Source organism: Ornithorhynchus anatinus, chromosome 14 (genome assembly GCF_004115215.2).
Source record: "Ornithorhynchus anatinus isolate Pmale09 chromosome 14, mOrnAna1.pri.v4, whole genome shotgun sequence".
NCBI lineage: Eukaryota > Metazoa > Chordata > Mammalia > Monotremata > Ornithorhynchidae > Ornithorhynchus > Ornithorhynchus anatinus.
In genome coordinates this window covers 551,859-569,161 of record NC_041741.1, presented here as the reverse complement: position 1 = coordinate 569,161, position 17,303 = coordinate 551,859, and the positions used below count along the sequence as shown (strand labels likewise).

The 17,303-nt window shown below is 49.2% G+C and overlaps 1 protein-coding gene across 1 annotated transcript in view; it reads right to left on the bottom strand.

Annotated features, from left to right (window-relative positions):
- KCNH5 (potassium voltage-gated channel subfamily H member 5) overlaps nucleotides 1–17,303 on the bottom strand; it is a 94,982-nt gene that overhangs the window by 39,143 nt on the left and 38,536 nt on the right. Inside the window, 3 exon segments of the mRNA XM_039914112.1 lie at nucleotides 5,892–6,321; nucleotides 14,444–14,836; nucleotides 15,554–15,669. Of these exon segments, the coding sequence (XP_039770046.1) occupies nucleotides 5,892–6,321; nucleotides 14,444–14,836; nucleotides 15,554–15,669 (939 nt within the window).

The following is a 17,303-nucleotide window of genomic DNA, read 5'->3' as shown; positions in this document are numbered from 1 at the left end:
TCCACAGACCGAGCAGCAGGCAGGGCCCCGGGCCGAGCGCTTGGCTGCTCCTCCCATAGGTTTGTCCTCAGTGCCGATGCCTAGATCGGCGGTCTCCAGCGGCGGTAGGGAGGGATGGGATGGTGGGGGGAGGCGGGTGGCGTGAAGGCAGTTTTGCTGCCCTGGTTAAGCCTACGACCTGCTGGCGGGCCCGACACCACCAGAATCCTGACTGTAATGGGCAGAGGGAGAGATGGTGAAAGGGTGACTCCCTTTCCGAGCTTTCATCCGAAGCTGCCTGGAGACACGGCCCTTATTGCTGCTCAGGTTGGGTTCAGCTGATTGGGCAGGTGGCTCTGCTCTCTGTGTTTCCCTGTCCAATGATCAGCCAGGTCAACATTCCAGCTTGGACACTGGTGCTTTTAGCATTTCCCTATGAACAGTGTCAGATTATTGACACTGGAGGCTTTTGGTCCTCTGAGAGATGAAATTATCAGTGATATAGCTGAAGGCATCTTAGCAGGTGAAGGTTCTCCTGGCATGTACAGGGGTGGGCACAGAAGCAGGGATGGAGTTCCAGTTGCCCAGCTGGTACCCAGGCCCAGTGTAAAGTGGAAGATGCCCAAGCTTCGAGCGGACCCAGCGGCTCGGAAAGACTCAACTCCTCCAGGGTGGACTACGCGCACGGTGACGTCGCCGCCGTGGCGCAGGATTTTAACTCACCGCTGGCAGTTTTGTCTCAAGGGACAGTGATCCGCATCTGACGGTGCAAAACACCATTCCCCTCCCCTGGCTTATTCTACACCTCTCTTCCTCTGAAAATCCATTTAAAAATCAGAGAGAGATATTAAAAGTTAGGCTTATACAACAATTGACCTCAGATCCATCTTCCCAGAACTGCCAGAGACACTTTTCAAAAATATTGAGCAGCAAATGTGCTTCCCGCAGAGACACACGAGCTCTTCCGACCTCAGCTACTGCCGAACCGCGTGTCTGTGGGGCATCTGGAACAAGGACACAGCAGGAACCCACGTAACACGCTGACCTGCAAAATCTGAAGGTACCCATGAGGCCGTACGGTCTCCTAACAAGCCAGCCAAGAGACGAGCGCATCAGACTTCATTTCTTGTCACACGGCCCACTTGTGGGATCTGTGATGTTGGCCAACGCCAGGTCCGGAAGCTTGACACCTCCCTGCTCCAGCCACGGAGGCAAGGGGCCGAATAACTCCCGGCTCCACCACGATCTGCTGTGTGACTATGGGTAAATCACCTACCTTCTCCGTGCCTCAGTTACCTCATCTGTAAAATGGGGATTGAGACTGTAATCCCTATGTGGGTCAGCGACTATGTCCGGCCTGATTAGCCTATAGCTACCCCAGTGCTTAGTACAGTGCCTGGCTCATAGTAAGCACTTAAATACCACAATTATCACTATCATTATTATTATTCAGGCCAAACAGCGTCCTTCCACCTTGCTAACTCTCTGGCTTCCGAGGAAGGGGGTGGCTGGCAGAGTCTGGGAAGACTGGCTTTTTTCCCCTCCCGCAGGGGGTCCAATCCCCCACCCCACCTCAGAGGCATGCAGACAGATGCAAGGCGGAGACCACGGTCAAGAGTGGAGGTTCCCGAGGGGCCCGCTTTAGCCATGGTGGCTGTCCGTGGCCTGTCAGATGTGGCAGCGGTGAGCCCGATGCAGAGAGGAGAGGTAACAGGGCACACGCGTCTACATCTCTCTCTGACACCTGGATCTGCCCAGCCCATTTGGGAACCTACTCCTGGCTCATTGGCTCTGTCATCCTTCCAGCCTCAAAGGGGAGGCCAAGCTCCCTCTTCATCCTCCAGCAACCTTCCCAGCAACTGGCATCAGTGGAGAAGGAAAGCAGAGTTGGGCCCAAACTGCTTCTTCACCCAGACTGGCATTTTTAACACCCCAAGAGGCCAAGGGCTCTGACTAGCTATTAAATTATTTATGGACCGAACTGTTCTGGTTCACAAGAAATTGATCAGTGTGTCCTCAATACAAATGCCTACATTCCCTGGTTCCCAGGAGGCAGATGGCCAGGAAGGAGTGCGACGTCCCAGACGGGTGAAGGCCCTATCTGTGGTGCCAAGCAGAACTTGGTCTCCGACGCTGAACCCAGTCTGGGTACCACTGGGGGGCTTCGCTCCGCAATCGATGCCAGCATCTCCCCACCCCGCCTGCCAGTCCTCCACAGAGGCCAGTATCCACTGGCCGCTCCAGGCTACCCGCTGGCCCTGTGCCGGTCTCAAGAAACGGTGAGGTAAACTGCTCTAGGATGGTTTGTAAGCTTGTTGTGGGCAGGGAATGTACCTGTTATATTGCTGTGTTATACTCTCTCAAGAGCTTAGGGCAGTGTTCTACACACAGGAAACGCTCGATAAATACCACTGATTGATTGCAGGAGGTGGGGGTGACCAGATAGAGGATGGCAGTGGGGATTCAATGCCTGTCTCCCTCCTATTTAAACTGAGCCCCCATGCAGAACGGGGTCTCTGTCCAACCTAGTTAATTTGTACCTACGCCACCAATCAGAACAGTGATTGACGCATAGTAACCACTTAACAAGTACCGTTAAACAAACAAAACAAAAAAACAAGGGTAGTCGCTCCGTTCATTCACCTCTTCTGCTGCTATTCGGGCCCTTTTCCCTGGCACTGAGCTTGATGGATCCTTGGAGTCATGGAACCACGCCACAATTAATAATTAATAATAATTTTGGTATTTGCTAAATCCTTACTATGTCCAAGGATGTATATTAACCGGTGGGGTGAATACAAACAAATCGGGTTGGACACGGTCCCTGTTCTACATTGGCCTCGCAGTGTAATCCCCATTTTCCAGATGAGGCAACTGAGGCACAGAGAAGTGAACAGACTTGCCTTGGGTCATACAGCAGACGAGTGGCAGAGCCCGGATCAGAATCCAGGACCTTCTGCCTCCCAGGCCCAGGCCCATGCTCTATCCACAAGGCCAGGCAGCTTCACAATTCACTGAGGACAGTGCCACACGTTCAAAGAACAAACACATACCTTGATAAGTGCATACCTTCAACCCTAATCTGGGCCCGAAGCCCACATCTGCTGCTGGCCTCAGCAGCTAATCCAGATTTCAGGGAGATCAGAGACTTTACCGGCCCACATTGTTTTACTCCCAGTAATGTACAATCTGTAACAAACTCAATTAATATTCTCTATTCTAGTCCAACAAATACCATCACGGCCCCTGGGCACAGTTATGTGCAAGACCGTGCAAATCTCCAACAGGCAAATGGTTTCCTTTTCTGACACTGCAGGATTCTCTTGCCTTTTTTTTTTAAATTAGGAAAAAGACAGAATGTATTTTTAAAGCGAAAACGTGGTTGCTGAATAGAGACTAGATTAGGGGTTGCTTTTCTGAAGTAATTTACGGATGAGCTGCATGAAATATGTCAAGACAAAAAGCAACAAGGCTGAATCTTAGGGAAAGCTGCACCCGAAACCCCACACATCTGCTCCGGGCCATAATACAGTGTGCTGCCATGGTCCACGGACTGGGCACCACAGCTGCCAAGCTGATGTGCTCTTGGACGGGCTACAGATGCCCAAGGACCTGGCGCCACTGTGCTCTAAGATGAACCACGGTGTGCTGCGGCAACCCACAGGCTGGGCACACCAGCAGCCAGATGGCTGCGTTCTGGGGCCGTAGTGCCCCACGGACTGGTGGGAACAGTGCCTCCTGGCTCCCGGCAAAAGGACCCAAAACTCTCCTAGCTGGAAGCAGGAAGCCCAGATTCAGGGATCAGACACCTGGATCTTAATTTGCAAATGTCTTTTCTTACTTGTTACAGGATCACACTGCAAAACTAGCTTAAATCTTTTAAAGGATGTTAGTTGATTTTAATTAGAAGTCCACTGACTCCCAAAGGCAGCAGCATAACAGTCGGTCAGTGCTGACACCGCCTGCAGCCGGACGGACTTTCAGCTAAGGGTGCCGTGGGGGAGTGCCCTTCCACAAAGTCTGTCATTAAACCTACCTGTTCAGATTGCCATTTTAGAGGAACTGCACAGAAAATGGAAAAAAAACCCAGAAATATGTCAAAAACCTCTCCCTTTATGGTGAGCGTACCGTTCTTCAAGAATCGGCTCTTTTTTGAGCAAAAGCTTCTCAAGGAACTAGAGGCAAAGCGGTGAGACACAAAATGGCAACAGGTGCTGCAGACATCAAACACAGCAACACAACATGGGGAAGTGTGTGTGTGTATGTGCACATACACAATATGGCCAGGCTTGGGGGTCCCACATCGGCCTTTCACATAAATATGTATATGTGCATATAACGTGTGCGTGTGTGTATGTGTCTATGTGCTTATGTACGTATAGACATATATACATATATCTCATTCTATTCATTTCAGGCATAAAATATCAGCATCGTGTGCTACTTCCTGTTGTATAGTGGGTCTTGTTCGTGACCTGTGGCTCTTAAGGGATAAATAATCCTCACATTTGTTTTTAATATGAACAATGACGTTTCCATAATGCCCTCATTTCTCCGAGATTCTAATATACGCTCAGTGCAACCATTTAAGTTAACGGCACTGATCCTGAAGACAGTCCAACACAAGGTTCTACCGCTGTCCCTAAAACATATACTGGCTCTGCCCTTTTTTCCCATACTCTCTATACTGCAGAGGCACTAATCTGCTTATTCTGGTAATGACCCTTTGAAGGGAAGTTAGATGATCTTTTCCCTTTCGGCTCTGAGAGGTTTGGTGAACAGCTCCAAGTCAGACAGCGAGCCAGAGACAAGGCTGAATGTGGGAGCAGCTGACCTCAAATCAAATCCTCTACGGTCCCACACTTTCCTCAGATCGTGGGGGTGAAGGCCCAGAGAAACCTCCAGGCGCAACTGGATGGATCTGGATGGACTGATTGCCTTGAGTTTTGCGGAAGGAAACCCGGGTAGAGTTCTGTCTGGCCTGTGATAGAACATGTGTTGGGGACGCTCATTAGGGACACACCTGGCACACAGGCTCTGTGCTCGATGAGGGGAGGAAAGGGGAGTAAGAATAACAGGAGAGGCAGGAGGAGAGCCGGCCCAAGTCCAGCCTCTGGGGCCCCAACTCCGACAATAATAATAATTGTGGTATTTGTTAAAGTGCTTGCTATATGCCAGGCACTGTTCTAAGAGTTGGGGTAGATATGAGATAACTGGGTTGGACACGGTCCCACCGGGGGCTCTCAGTCTTAATCCTCATTTTCCGGAGGAGGGAACTGAGGCACAGAGAAGTGAATTGCCCAAAGTCACACAGCAGAGTCGGGATTAGAACCCAGGTCCTTCTGACTGCCCCTCAGCTCTATCTACTGGGCCTCACTGCTGAAGGGGCAGACACACCTGGGAAGAAAGGAGGCGGTGGAATTGCAGATTCTGGGGACCCGACTGGAGGACCGCCAAGCCCCGGTAGCTGGGGAAAAGCTGGGCGGCAGCGATAGCGGGTTGTGGCCCGTCTCTGGACAGAGGACGCTGGTGGGAGGGGCTCTCAGAAAAGGGTGGCAGGGGACACCCCCCTTCTCTGGGTGGAGACCAGGCCAGCTCGTAAATGTGCAAATCGCTGCCAATCGAGTGACAGAAAACTGAGACCCTCACTACAACCTGATCACCTTACACATCCATCATCTATCCTAGAATGAAAATTCTGGTTAAGAGCAAAGATGAAAAAACACCAAATGACTTACAGCCAACCACCATCACGGCCACAGGAAAAAAACCTCCCCATCCGTGGTTGGAGCTATGTTTCCGAATCCTACTGAGACCCTCGCTACAACCTGAACGCCTTACGCCAACCAACGCCTCTTCTAGAATGACAGTTCGGGGAACGAGCAAAGAAGAAGAAACACCAAGTGACTTACAGCCAACCATCATCATGGCCACAGAAAAAATCTTCTCCCCGTCTGTAGTTGGAGCTATGTTTCCGAATCCTATCGTCGTAAGGCTGGTCATGGTAAAATAGAGCGAGGATATGTACAGCGAGTCTTTGCTGGGTCCGCCTTCCCACTGCCCAGAGCCACTGATGTTGTAGCGGTAGGGGGTGCCGATACTCAGCGCCAACTGGTAGAGCCAGCTCTCTCTCTGGATGGTATTGGTGACTTCATCGATGACTTCGTAGTCCCCGATGCTGTACCATATGCACGCCAGCCAGTGAGCCACAAGGCCAAACACGCACACCAAGAGCACCAGGACGGCCGCCCCGTATTCCAGGTAATGGTCCAACTTGCGCGCGACACGACCCAGGCGTAAAAGCCGCACCACCTTCAAGGAGCTGAAGAGGCTGCTGATGCCCTGCAAGGAAACAGAGGTCGTCAACCAATCCATCGGATTTAATGAGCGTTTACCGTGTGCGGAGCCATGCCCGCCAACACAGCCCACTCGCCACTCCTGGCGCTCAAGCGCCTCCTCCCCTAGCAACTCCCAGCTCAGCTGCAGGGGTTCCCCACAGTGCCAGAGTCATTTCTAAACACGCAGCACTGGTTAAACCCCAAAAACTGAGTAACAGGCTTACCGTTGAGGAACTTAGGCCTCGTTCCCTTTTTATGGTACTTGTTGAGTGTTTACTATGTGGCAGGCACTGTACCACGCGCTGGGGTAGATACAAGCTAAGCAGGTTGGACACAGTCCATGTCCCACTTGGGGCTCATGGTACTGATGCCCATTTTACAGATGAGGTAACTGAGGCACCAAGAAGTGAAGTGACTAGGCCAAGATCAAACAGCAGACAAGAGGCAAAGCTAGGATCAAAACCCAGGTCCTTCTGACTTCCAGGCCTGTGCTCTAAGTACCTGTGATTCTAGGGTACAAAAGACTTGCAGGGGCGGGAGGAAAAGTGGACTTACGAAGATGGAAATGTGAAGGCTTAAACATATAAAGCTTGGAGCCAACTTTTTCCTCCAGAGAAAGAGAATTTTAAAGCATACAATCATCGGGCTTTGACTGGGTGGGCTCAATCTGCAGGGAGGGACAATGCTCCCTCAACTCCTGCGACCGAGAGTGGATGCTGAGACAGCGAACATCCAGGAGGTTCCTGTGTAAATCTAGTTCCATGGCATCTGGGTCCCACTGCCTGTTCGGCGCCGTTCACTTTACACGCCCGCCCTCAAAGGGGGCTGCTAACCCTCTCAGTCTGAAATCGTGGAACTGGGGAAGAAAACGTAGTTTTTTATTGCTTTTACTCCACACATTCTCTCAAATGTGCCATACGAAATGCAGCTTGGTTTACCCCATTACACTCTAAGATATAAAAGCCAATCCCCCAAAGTCAGTCTCTCTCTCTCCTCCCCGTCCCTGACCTCATCCCTCCCGTGATGGGGGTGAAAGGGCCAGAAGTGAGAAGGGTGGTTTCTGACTACAGAACCGCCTGCAGCATCTCTTGTGATGGTCAGGTCCACCAGGAATCCTGAAACCAGCAGGGCCTATGTGGGCGGTGAAGGCCCCGGCAACAAATCCTGAGACACCAGCCCAGGAAACCGCTTGCTGGTCTACAGTGCTACGGCACGGCATCGGCATCGGGCTCCTGTCCCAGCGGCCATAAGCGGGTCTGGCTTGTTAAAAAAAACAAAACAAAAAAACCCATGGCCGAGCACTTTCCCACACTCTGCACACCCCCGGCCCCCACTCCGGCCCTCCCGACTTGTTGCCCCCTCTGCCCCAGTGGGAACTGCGGGTGGGGAATTGGAAGTGGCAGCGTCACTGCCCAAACCGCCGGCGCCTTCGTGAACTCCTCCGTTCAGGTGTTCGGCCCCCAAGCCTCAGCACCGGGCTCATCAAGGTTCCCCGTGGGAGGCTCCATTGATCCACTCCTCTGGGGTGTGAGAGGGCCAAACAGTAGAACAATGAGAGTTGGTCAATCAGTCCTGCACATGCTCAAAGAAGAGGGAGGCATGTTTCTTCACTGGAATTCCCAAAGGCTTTGTGCAAATTTACACATTAGGGACTACTAAGGAAATGTGGCAATGGTACGGGGGGTACAGTTGTTCTGGAGCCAGCGGTGAAGACCCCGTGGCCAGGACAGAAAGAGGTTGTGGTCTAGGCACTGACACTAGCATCAGGTCAAAGAGTGAATCAATGACCTGGACAGGGCGGATGAACAGATGTGCTGAAAACAGGAGATTATTGAGAGCAACTGAGCCACAGGCAGATGGAGCAGGATGCCCGGGGGATTTAATGGGATTAAAACTGGCCAGACTAAGACATCGGCACAAGCCAGGTACTTCCTGCCGGAACTACGCAGATTGAGATTCTAATGGAATCTGGTGAAATCTCTCAGGTAACAAATCCGGGGCACAGTTCTGTTCGAACACGGCACTTATTTCCGGTGGGCGGGCAGTACGAGGGTCTAGAACAGCTTGGGCCCCGCTAAACTCTTCAGTTTGACCGACGCTCCCAAACGGATGACACTCGGTCTACATGCCTGGCCAACCCCTCCCCACATCCCACCTCTGGACTTGTTCCACCGGAGCAGACATCATCAACAGCCTTTCCTGAGCAGGTACCATGAGCAGAGTGCTGTGTTGGGAGCCTGGGCATCTTAGAATATGAAAAGAAATGTTCTAGAGCAAAAAAATACAGCTGGGCAGGCTCCACACCAATCATCGACATCACACATCAATGTCCCCGTCGTCACAAAATGGCTAGATACATGCACATAACTATAGTGAAGCAGCATGGCTCAGTGGATACAGGATGGGCCTGGGAGTCAGAGGACCTGGGTCCTTATCCTGGCTCTGCCACATGTCTGCTTGGGCAAGTCACTTCACTTCTCTGAGCTCAGTTACCTCATCTGTAAAATGGAGATTGAGTGTGAGCCCCATGTGGGACAGGGACCGAGTCCAACCTGATTAACTCGTATCTACCCCAGCGCTTAGAACAGGGCTTGGCACATAGTAAGCATTTAACAAGTCCCATAATTATTTTTACAGTGTAAAATAGCTATATATTTTCATGCTTCTAGCTCTTGGCTACTTTATTTGACCAGAGCTCCACTCCAGGGTGGGAGCTCCATTAGAATTCATTCTTTAGCCCTAGCATTTCCCATCCATTCTATTCTAACCAATTTTCATCTAGTCTTGCTATTCCACTAATACCACTTAGCATCCAATTCCCCATGCAGCAAGCCTAAGCCATCCTCTAACACAGCATGTCGACTCTTTAGTTCCTCTATCCCCTGGCAGATAATCCCAGCTCTCCTAACCTCCCCGGAATTCCACCTCTCACCTCCAGAGCTTCACACAAACCTATGCTCTACCACGAGAGTTAATGCTCTTCTAAACACCCAAGAGAAAGTATTCTTTCCCTCTGTATGTGGCTAGTTTCCTTCAGCATCCTGGAACATCCTGAGAAGCAGCGTGGCTCAGTGGAAAGAGCATGGGCTTTGGAGTCAGGGCTCATGAGTTCGAATCCCAGCTCTGCCACTTGTCGGCTGTGTGACTGTGGGCAAGTCACTTAACTTCTCTGTGCCTCAGTTCCCTCATCTGTAAAATGGGGATTAAGACTGTGAGCCCCACGTGGGACAACCTAATTCCCCTGTGTCTACCCCAGCGCTTAGAACAGTGCTCGGCACATAGTAAGCGCTTAACAAATACCAAATACAAATACAACTCCTGCTTTTCCTATTTTTGGCCCTCGAACTGTTGCTGCTTTGGGTCTTCTTGGATTAAATTCTACTTCTTGGTCTGCTCTGTATTGACCAGTTCCTTACAGGATCCTGCTCCTTTATTCATTTTGTATAATAATAATAATGTTGGTATTTGTTAAGTGCTTACTATGTGCAGAGCACTGTTCTAAGCGCTGGGGTAGATACAGGGTAATCAGGTTGTCCCACGTGAGGCTCACAGTTAATCCCCATTTTACAGATGAGGTAACTGAGGCACAGAGAAGTCAAGTGACTTGCCCACAGTCACACGGCTGACAAGTGGCCGAGCCGGGATTCGAACCCATGACCTCTGACTCCCAAGCCCGTGCTCTTTCCACTGAGCCACGCTGCTTCTCTCCTAGGAGTCAAATAGCGGGCAGATAACCCTTGAACAATTTTGAACACAAATGATTTACCCAAATCCTAGCTCTGGCGTGATCATATTATGTAGCCACTCCCAGAGAGAGAGCATGACTGAGGACCACTTCTCCTCTATCCCACCTGAACCATCAAAGATGGCCCCCCGGCCACTCACTGCTTTATCTGCTAGCAGATATATTCTAAAATATTCTAGTGGAGCAGCATAGACTAGTGGAAAGAGCATGGGCCTGGGAGTCACAGGACCCATGTTCTAATCCCAGCTTCGCTATTTGCCTGCTGTGTGACCTTGGGCAAATCACTTAACTTCTCTGGGTCTAAACTGCCTCAACTGTAAAATGGGCATTCGATAGCTATTCTCTCCCAGTACTTAGACTGTGAGCCCCATGTGGGACAGGGGCTATGTCCTACCTGATTATCCTATATTCAACCCAGTGCACTTAGAACAGTGCTTGACACCTAATCAATGCTCAACAAATACCATGTTTATATTTATATCACATTGTAATACCACTAACTACAGCGTGGCTTGGTGGAAAGAGTCCGGTCTTGGGGGTCAGAGGTCATGGGTTCTAATCCCGGCTCCGCCGCTTGCCAGCTGTGTGACTTGGGCAAGACACTTAACATCTATGCTTCAGTTACTCATCTGTAAAATGGGGATTAAAACTGTGAGCTCCACATGGGACAACCTGATCTCCTTTGTATCCCCCCCAGCGCTTAGAAGAGTGCCTTGCACACAGTAAGCACTTAACAAATACCACCATTATTAACTATATTGTAGAGTTCCCAATCCTACAAATTATCTGCCAGTTGATGCAAGCCTTTTGTCATGGAACCACAAGTTGGTGTCCTGTTGCTCATCAATATGCATTAGAGTATTTGAAAAATCAAAACACTATTGGTCCAACCAAGGTAATTTCACAAAGGGCACAAAATACTGTAATTACTCTGACTCAAGCCAGATGATCTTCTTTAAAAAAGCATATTCCGTTCCTTCCGGTGACAGTTTAGGATTGTCTGAGGTCAGAATTTAATGACACCATTTGGCATCCCATTAACACCAGTAGAAATGAGATGGATTTTCCCAAACACAATCGATTCCTCTCAAAAAATAACTGACCACAAAATCATCTGGAATTTTAAAATTCTACCTTTCTTCCTGAAACTCTGGACTAACAAAAATAGGCCAGATTTAACTTGTTTTTGCTCAGCGCAGCAGAAGTTAGCAAAGACAAAAAGCTTTGCTCCAGCAAGGCTAGCCTGTGAAATGCTTTAGAAAATTAGATTTTAAACTCTGAGTTTATCATGGGTGGTAGGGTTGTTTTGCTGAAAGACTGCTCCCCTTTCTAGACTGTAAGCTCGTTGTGGGGAGGGAACATTCTACCTAGTCTGATATACTGTACTCTCCCAAGCGCTCAGAACAATGCTCTGCACACAGTAAGCATTCACTCAATACTACCGACTGATTGATTCCATGAGTAACGTTAGCTGTCCCAGGAAGAAGACAACAAAATGGAGGGAACGGTTCATACCTTTCTCCAACAGACAGACATTAGGATTAGTGAGTGTTCACATGGGGGCAGGCGGCTTCAGGGACTCAGTCGGGTAATAAGAGCAAAATGTGAGCCAGCGAAATCACCCCATAGCCAAACACTGCTCGGAAATCGTCCCCACGTTATCCAGAAGGAGACGGGTTCTCCAGCAGTGTCCTTGTGTCATGCTTTTTGTTAGGGAAATCAGATTGGGGTGAGGAGGGTGTAAGCAAAACAATCCAGCTGTTTAGGGCTGGGATAAAGCCTCCTTGCTGCACAGGTTTTTCCCCAGAACGTGTGACACCCAGAACTTAGCTGGCCTCAGGATGGCCCTGGGGGCAGAGAGCGCGGGGGTTCGGAGAGAAAGGAAAGGGAGGCGTCTACTTCAGAATTAAGAAAGTGTGTGAGTCTTCCTCAAAGTCATTCCACCAGTCTGCATCTTAGCTACCAACAGAAGCCTTTGTTCGTTGTTCTGGGTCTGGACCCCATCTCCACTACCTCTTGCTGCCTCTTGAGACAGTCTGTTTGGAGCTGGAAAGAGTCAGGTATACCTGAGCTGTGAGCAACTCCCTTGTGTGACCACAGAGCCCACACTGCTGCTCTCCTTGGAGGTGGGGGAGAAATCCCTGGAAACAACTGTTGCACCTACCAATTACTTGCTTGCTTACGCTCGACAATTAAAATGAGCACGCAAAACCTGGAAACTCTTAAGGCACAGATTCCAAACTCACTTGCATTGGTATTTCAATTCCATGAGTTCAGGAAATGAAATCATCTGATAGCATCAGAATAAGTAACATGATTGTGGGCCTTCTCACCACAGCCTTCTCATGAAAGGTGGTAAAGCTAAGTTTTGTGGAAGAGAATTTCAACTGCTCTGAGCTCCCTCCTCTTTAAAAAAGTGATGGGGACCTCAGTCACATATACCTTGCCTAGAGGAACATCGGGCCATCAGGCAGGAGAAACGGGGCTGTCAACCAAGGGCGGAGCTTGCCTCTGCAATTCAGTGCTGAGCAGCCATGTTCAAGTGGAATTTAGGAGAGACTGCTGATGCCCGGTTGACTCTTGACAACACCCAGGGATGACAGAATACACATCTAAGAGAGGAGACATATTCCTCCTCCTGGGCATCGATCCTTTAGCCAGCCTAGACAGATGGCACGGTCTGTCCAGAGTTCCCATCCATTGAGCCATCTCTCAAATGAGTCCATATGGAGCACTCACTGGGAAACCTTGATTGAATACACTAGTACTGGGATGGCGGCAGCTGGCACCATGTTGTCAGTGGCTGCCAGAATTTCCAGGTGACTACCTGGTGGTACATGCCAGCCCTGGACTCGGCCCAAATCTTTTGTCCTGCCAGGAGCCAGTGGGCCCAAGCACATGGGAGGGTTTGGGATGGCGGGGGTGGTGCTGAGGGACTCCGGGTGTCAGCTGCCCTGCATGCCCCATTCAGGGACAGTCTCCAGATGCAGAATACACAGCTGGGAAACGGAGAAGGCAGGGAGTAAACACGACCAGGGGGCTCCTGGAGCCTTTCAGAAACTAGTCCGGGTCCACTGTGGTGATCGTGGGCATGCTGAGTGGGCAGTTTCTGGGCCAGTTGGAGCCCCAGGGAAGGCAGGTCAAAAAATACAGAAACCAACTCAAGTATTAGAATACTGTGGAATTTATCTAATCGCAAGGCTAGGAATGAGAGTACTGTGGCCACGAGGACATTTATTTCTAAAGGAAGGACGGTTAGCTGTGCTCACTCAAACGACAGCTTAGGGGATTTCTTTTGGTTATTTGTTAATAATGGAAGCTTTTACATCTGTTCAATCTAGTGGGGACACAGAAGGCCCTGTAGGGAAATTAAGTTAGCAACAATATCATTATGAACACATTTTAATAACAGATTTTTGTCAGACTCGTTTCTCCGTTATTAGCTGTGGTTATTGGTTTCTTCCTATTAGCTTAGCCCGACAAACCTAAGCTTTTGAACGCTCTTCGGTTAGAGGTTAAGGAGCTCTGAATTTAAGACCCTTTCAAGATTGACGCTTGCTTCAACACAGTTACGGTTTTCAACTTTTGGCCCACAGCACCCTAAGGCAGGTGGGAGAAAGCCAGAGGGCCGGGATTCAGACGGAGCTGAGACTCCAGTGAGGTTTCTCCCTTGGGGGTTCTGCCTCGACTGGATCTTCCCAGGTCTCTCTCCATTGTCTAGCTCGTCACGTAAGAGCAAGTGCCCCTTGGGATTTGTGGAAAGCAAAACAGCCCTATCCCCATTCAGCGTAGCCAAGTCTCACCTGGCCAGGGACCAGGCTACTTGCTCGCTTTCACCTAGATGTGTTCCTCTGTCCCTCCCTTTCTATGCCTTGGGCAGTTTTCAGGAGCTTTTATTTTTTTAAATGTTATTTGCTAAGTGTTTACTGTGTGCCAGGCACTGTACTAAGCACTAGGGTAGATACAAGATAATCAGGTTGGATACAGTCCATGTCCCACATGGGGCTCACAGTCTTAATCTTCAGTTTCAGATGAGGTAACTGGGGTGATGAGAAGTGACTTGCCCAAGGTTACACCTCAGACAAGCGGCAGAGCTGAGATTAGAATCCAGGTCCTCTGAATCCCAGGCGTGTGTTCCTTCCACTAGGCTATGCTGCTTCCCGTGGCTTGTTGGCATCTTTATCAGGCAATGGACAAAGGAAAAGAAAAAAAGGGTGAAACAACTCTTGGTGGGTGCTCGGAAAGAGGCTTCGTGGGACGAGATGGGGGAGAACTCCAATAGTTACAGTGGGATTTGGGGGTTGTTAGCACACTTGACTAAGCCACCATCATGGAAAGTGGAGAATTTGTCTCGTGTTTCTTACATAAAGAAGGAGCTTACCTCATCTACATTCTCAAAGGCATTGATGATGTCATAAGGTAAACAAGACAGCAAATCGATCACAAACCAGGTTTTCAGATAATTCATCCTTATCAGTTTAGGGTCTGAAATGACTTCTCCTCCAGGACCCACAAAGGTGGTGTGAAAGTTTAAAACAATGTCCACCAAGAAAATAACGTCCACCACACTGTCCAGGACTAGCCAGGCTATGTTGTTCTGCTTGGTTTTGAAGGAAACATTATAAGGTACCATGATGGCGGTGTAGAAGGTGAGAATCAAAATCACCCAGTCCCAAGTGGTCTTGAATGCACAATAGTGCAAAATAATGTGGGGTGGCGTCTTTGGGGCTTCTTGCTTGTACTGAGGAAGAATATCTGATCCCAGCTGAAGAACCTAAAAAAAGGACAGAGAAAAAGAAATGCTGCAGAGTCAGAGGCTCACTTATCTTCCCGGGAACCAGGCTGCTGCTCGTTCAGCACTGTATCTGGCAACTCAGCAATCCGATTGATCCTACAGCAACACGGAATGAGCGGGACTGCTCTTTTGTGCACAAAGAGTAAGAAGAAGCTGGGGAGAATTTTGTTAAGGGGAAAGTGACCGGCAGAGGGGTGAATGTCATTATCCCTCCTGGTCAAAACTGGCACCACCACCCAGATTGCCTGCTCAGGTGCGCTCAGAAACAGACCAGGGAAAACGTGGCCCCAAGATTCAAGTCACGTCAGTAGTCTGGGGCAGCAACAGAGGCCCCTTGCCACGCTTCCCAAGTTGTCAAGTCTGGATGTTCATGCCACCATGCCTGCTTCTGTAACCATTTCAGCACTCTAGGCTGCAAACCACAATGGAAGAGGTGTGGACCACCCAACTGGGCGGCCTGGCTTTTGCAGGCTATTCCAGAGCAAGCTCTCGAGCCCAGCCTGACGCAGCCACGAGGAAGCGTGGACTCGCGTCACTCTGATTTGTTCATGGATCTATGTCGTTTACCGCCGAGTTGAACCAGGGAATTTTCATTGAGAGCCTTTGCCAAAGGGAAGGTTCCTCGGAGAACAATGCCCCAGGAAGCAGCACCCCAACTCAGGGTACCCAGGAACCAGAAATTCGCCTCTCGCTTACCTCAGCTAGTCGCGAGTGCTTGTGGACCACCTCCGCTTTGTTCATTGGTGCCAGCTGCTGCAGCACACTCCGGCTATTGGTCAAAGCTCGGGTCAGTCGGGCAAACTTGGTCCAACCTTCGGGACAGCAAGAAAGTCTAGTTTCTACCACAGCATGTGTCCAGAACCTTGTTCTTACCCCCCATCAGCAGGTTCTCCGAGACTCATGACACCAAATGCACCTTGGCGTCCGTGAGCCTGTGTGCCAGACACACACCCACACACACACACGTGCGTGCATTCTAGGTAGCCCGGGCCTCTTCCCTTTCAAGAGCCTTATTCTGCCTTTCTTTAGTCGGGCCAATGTTTAGTTGTGTCAAAAAAAAAGTTAGTACATTAAACAGAGTTTGAGGTTTGTTTTTCATGTCAGAGAGGCTTCTTATTTTTTTATTTTATGGTATTTGTTAAGTACTTACTATATGCCAGGCACCATTCTAAGCGGTGGGATAGATACGAGCTAATCAGATTGCACACAGTCCATGTCCCACACAGGGTTCAGTTTTAACCCCCATTTTACAGGTGAAGTAACTGAGGCACAGAGAAGTAAAGTGACTTGCCCAAAGTCACACAGAAGTGTGGCGGAGTAAGCATTAGAACCCAGGTCCTCCCAGGACTTCCCGGGCCTGTGCTCTTTCCACTAGGCCATGCTGCTTCTCCAGAAGGGGCCTTCACTTTTCTGCACCTTAAAAAAGCATCTCACATTCAAAGAGAATTAAGATATTTCAAACCTTTTTTTTTTTAAAACAGTTTATTGAAATAGACATTTGAAGAATTTGTTTCTTCTCATATTCAGTGAATCCTTTGAGAGCAAACCGGGGCAAAACCTCAGAGAGGTACATAATACAACTGACATAAGATTGAGTAGAGGTTTGAATCAGATTAAATGACTTTTATAACTATTATTTGGGGAATCTACTTTCTTAGTAAGTGCACACATCCCCCTTTTCAGTGTAAGCTTCACATGCAGAATTATGACAGACAGTTTGCTTGACATTTGGACTGATGAGCTATTATATATTCCAAATTAAAATGAATATCCATTTTCTGATTAGTATTCAGAACTCTACCATAAATCATCACTAAACACTGCATTCAAAATTAAGGTCTTTTTGTTCTTCTGGATTGGAGGGGACTGATTGATTGATTGATTGACTGAGGGGAGTCAAACACTGGTAAGGACCTGGCATGATCAGAGCCAGCAGGCCTGCCTCTCTAGAAGCAGTAGGAAGTGGAAGGGAGAAAAGGGGGGCGAGAAAGAAGGTAGGAGTGGGAGAGAGGAAAAGCAGAGAGGTAGCTGACACAGCAAAAGACTTAACTACCTTCCCACTTTTGAGAGTCAAGGGTGCACGCCAAATTTGCACTAACGGAAGGAAGGGGAGAAAGGGAAAATGGGATGTGAAAAAAAGGTTTAATTTCCTGTGAAGCAATATTGCCATTGTACCAAAGAATTAAATATTCCTGTAAGCATATTAAATATGTAAACGTTTTCATGCACTCAGAGCCAAACACATCCAAATGAAATGAACTACATTTAATAGCCCACAATCCCCGCGCTAGTGCCGTAATCTTCATTTTAGCTCTTCTTTGCGAGTTAAACGTCGCACGGTCGCCTAAGGGTGATAGAAAGAATCAACAGGGAGTCAGGTGAAGGAGAAGGAAGAGATCAAGAGTGACTGTTCTCAACAGGCAGTTCCTTCGGTCCCACCATCTCA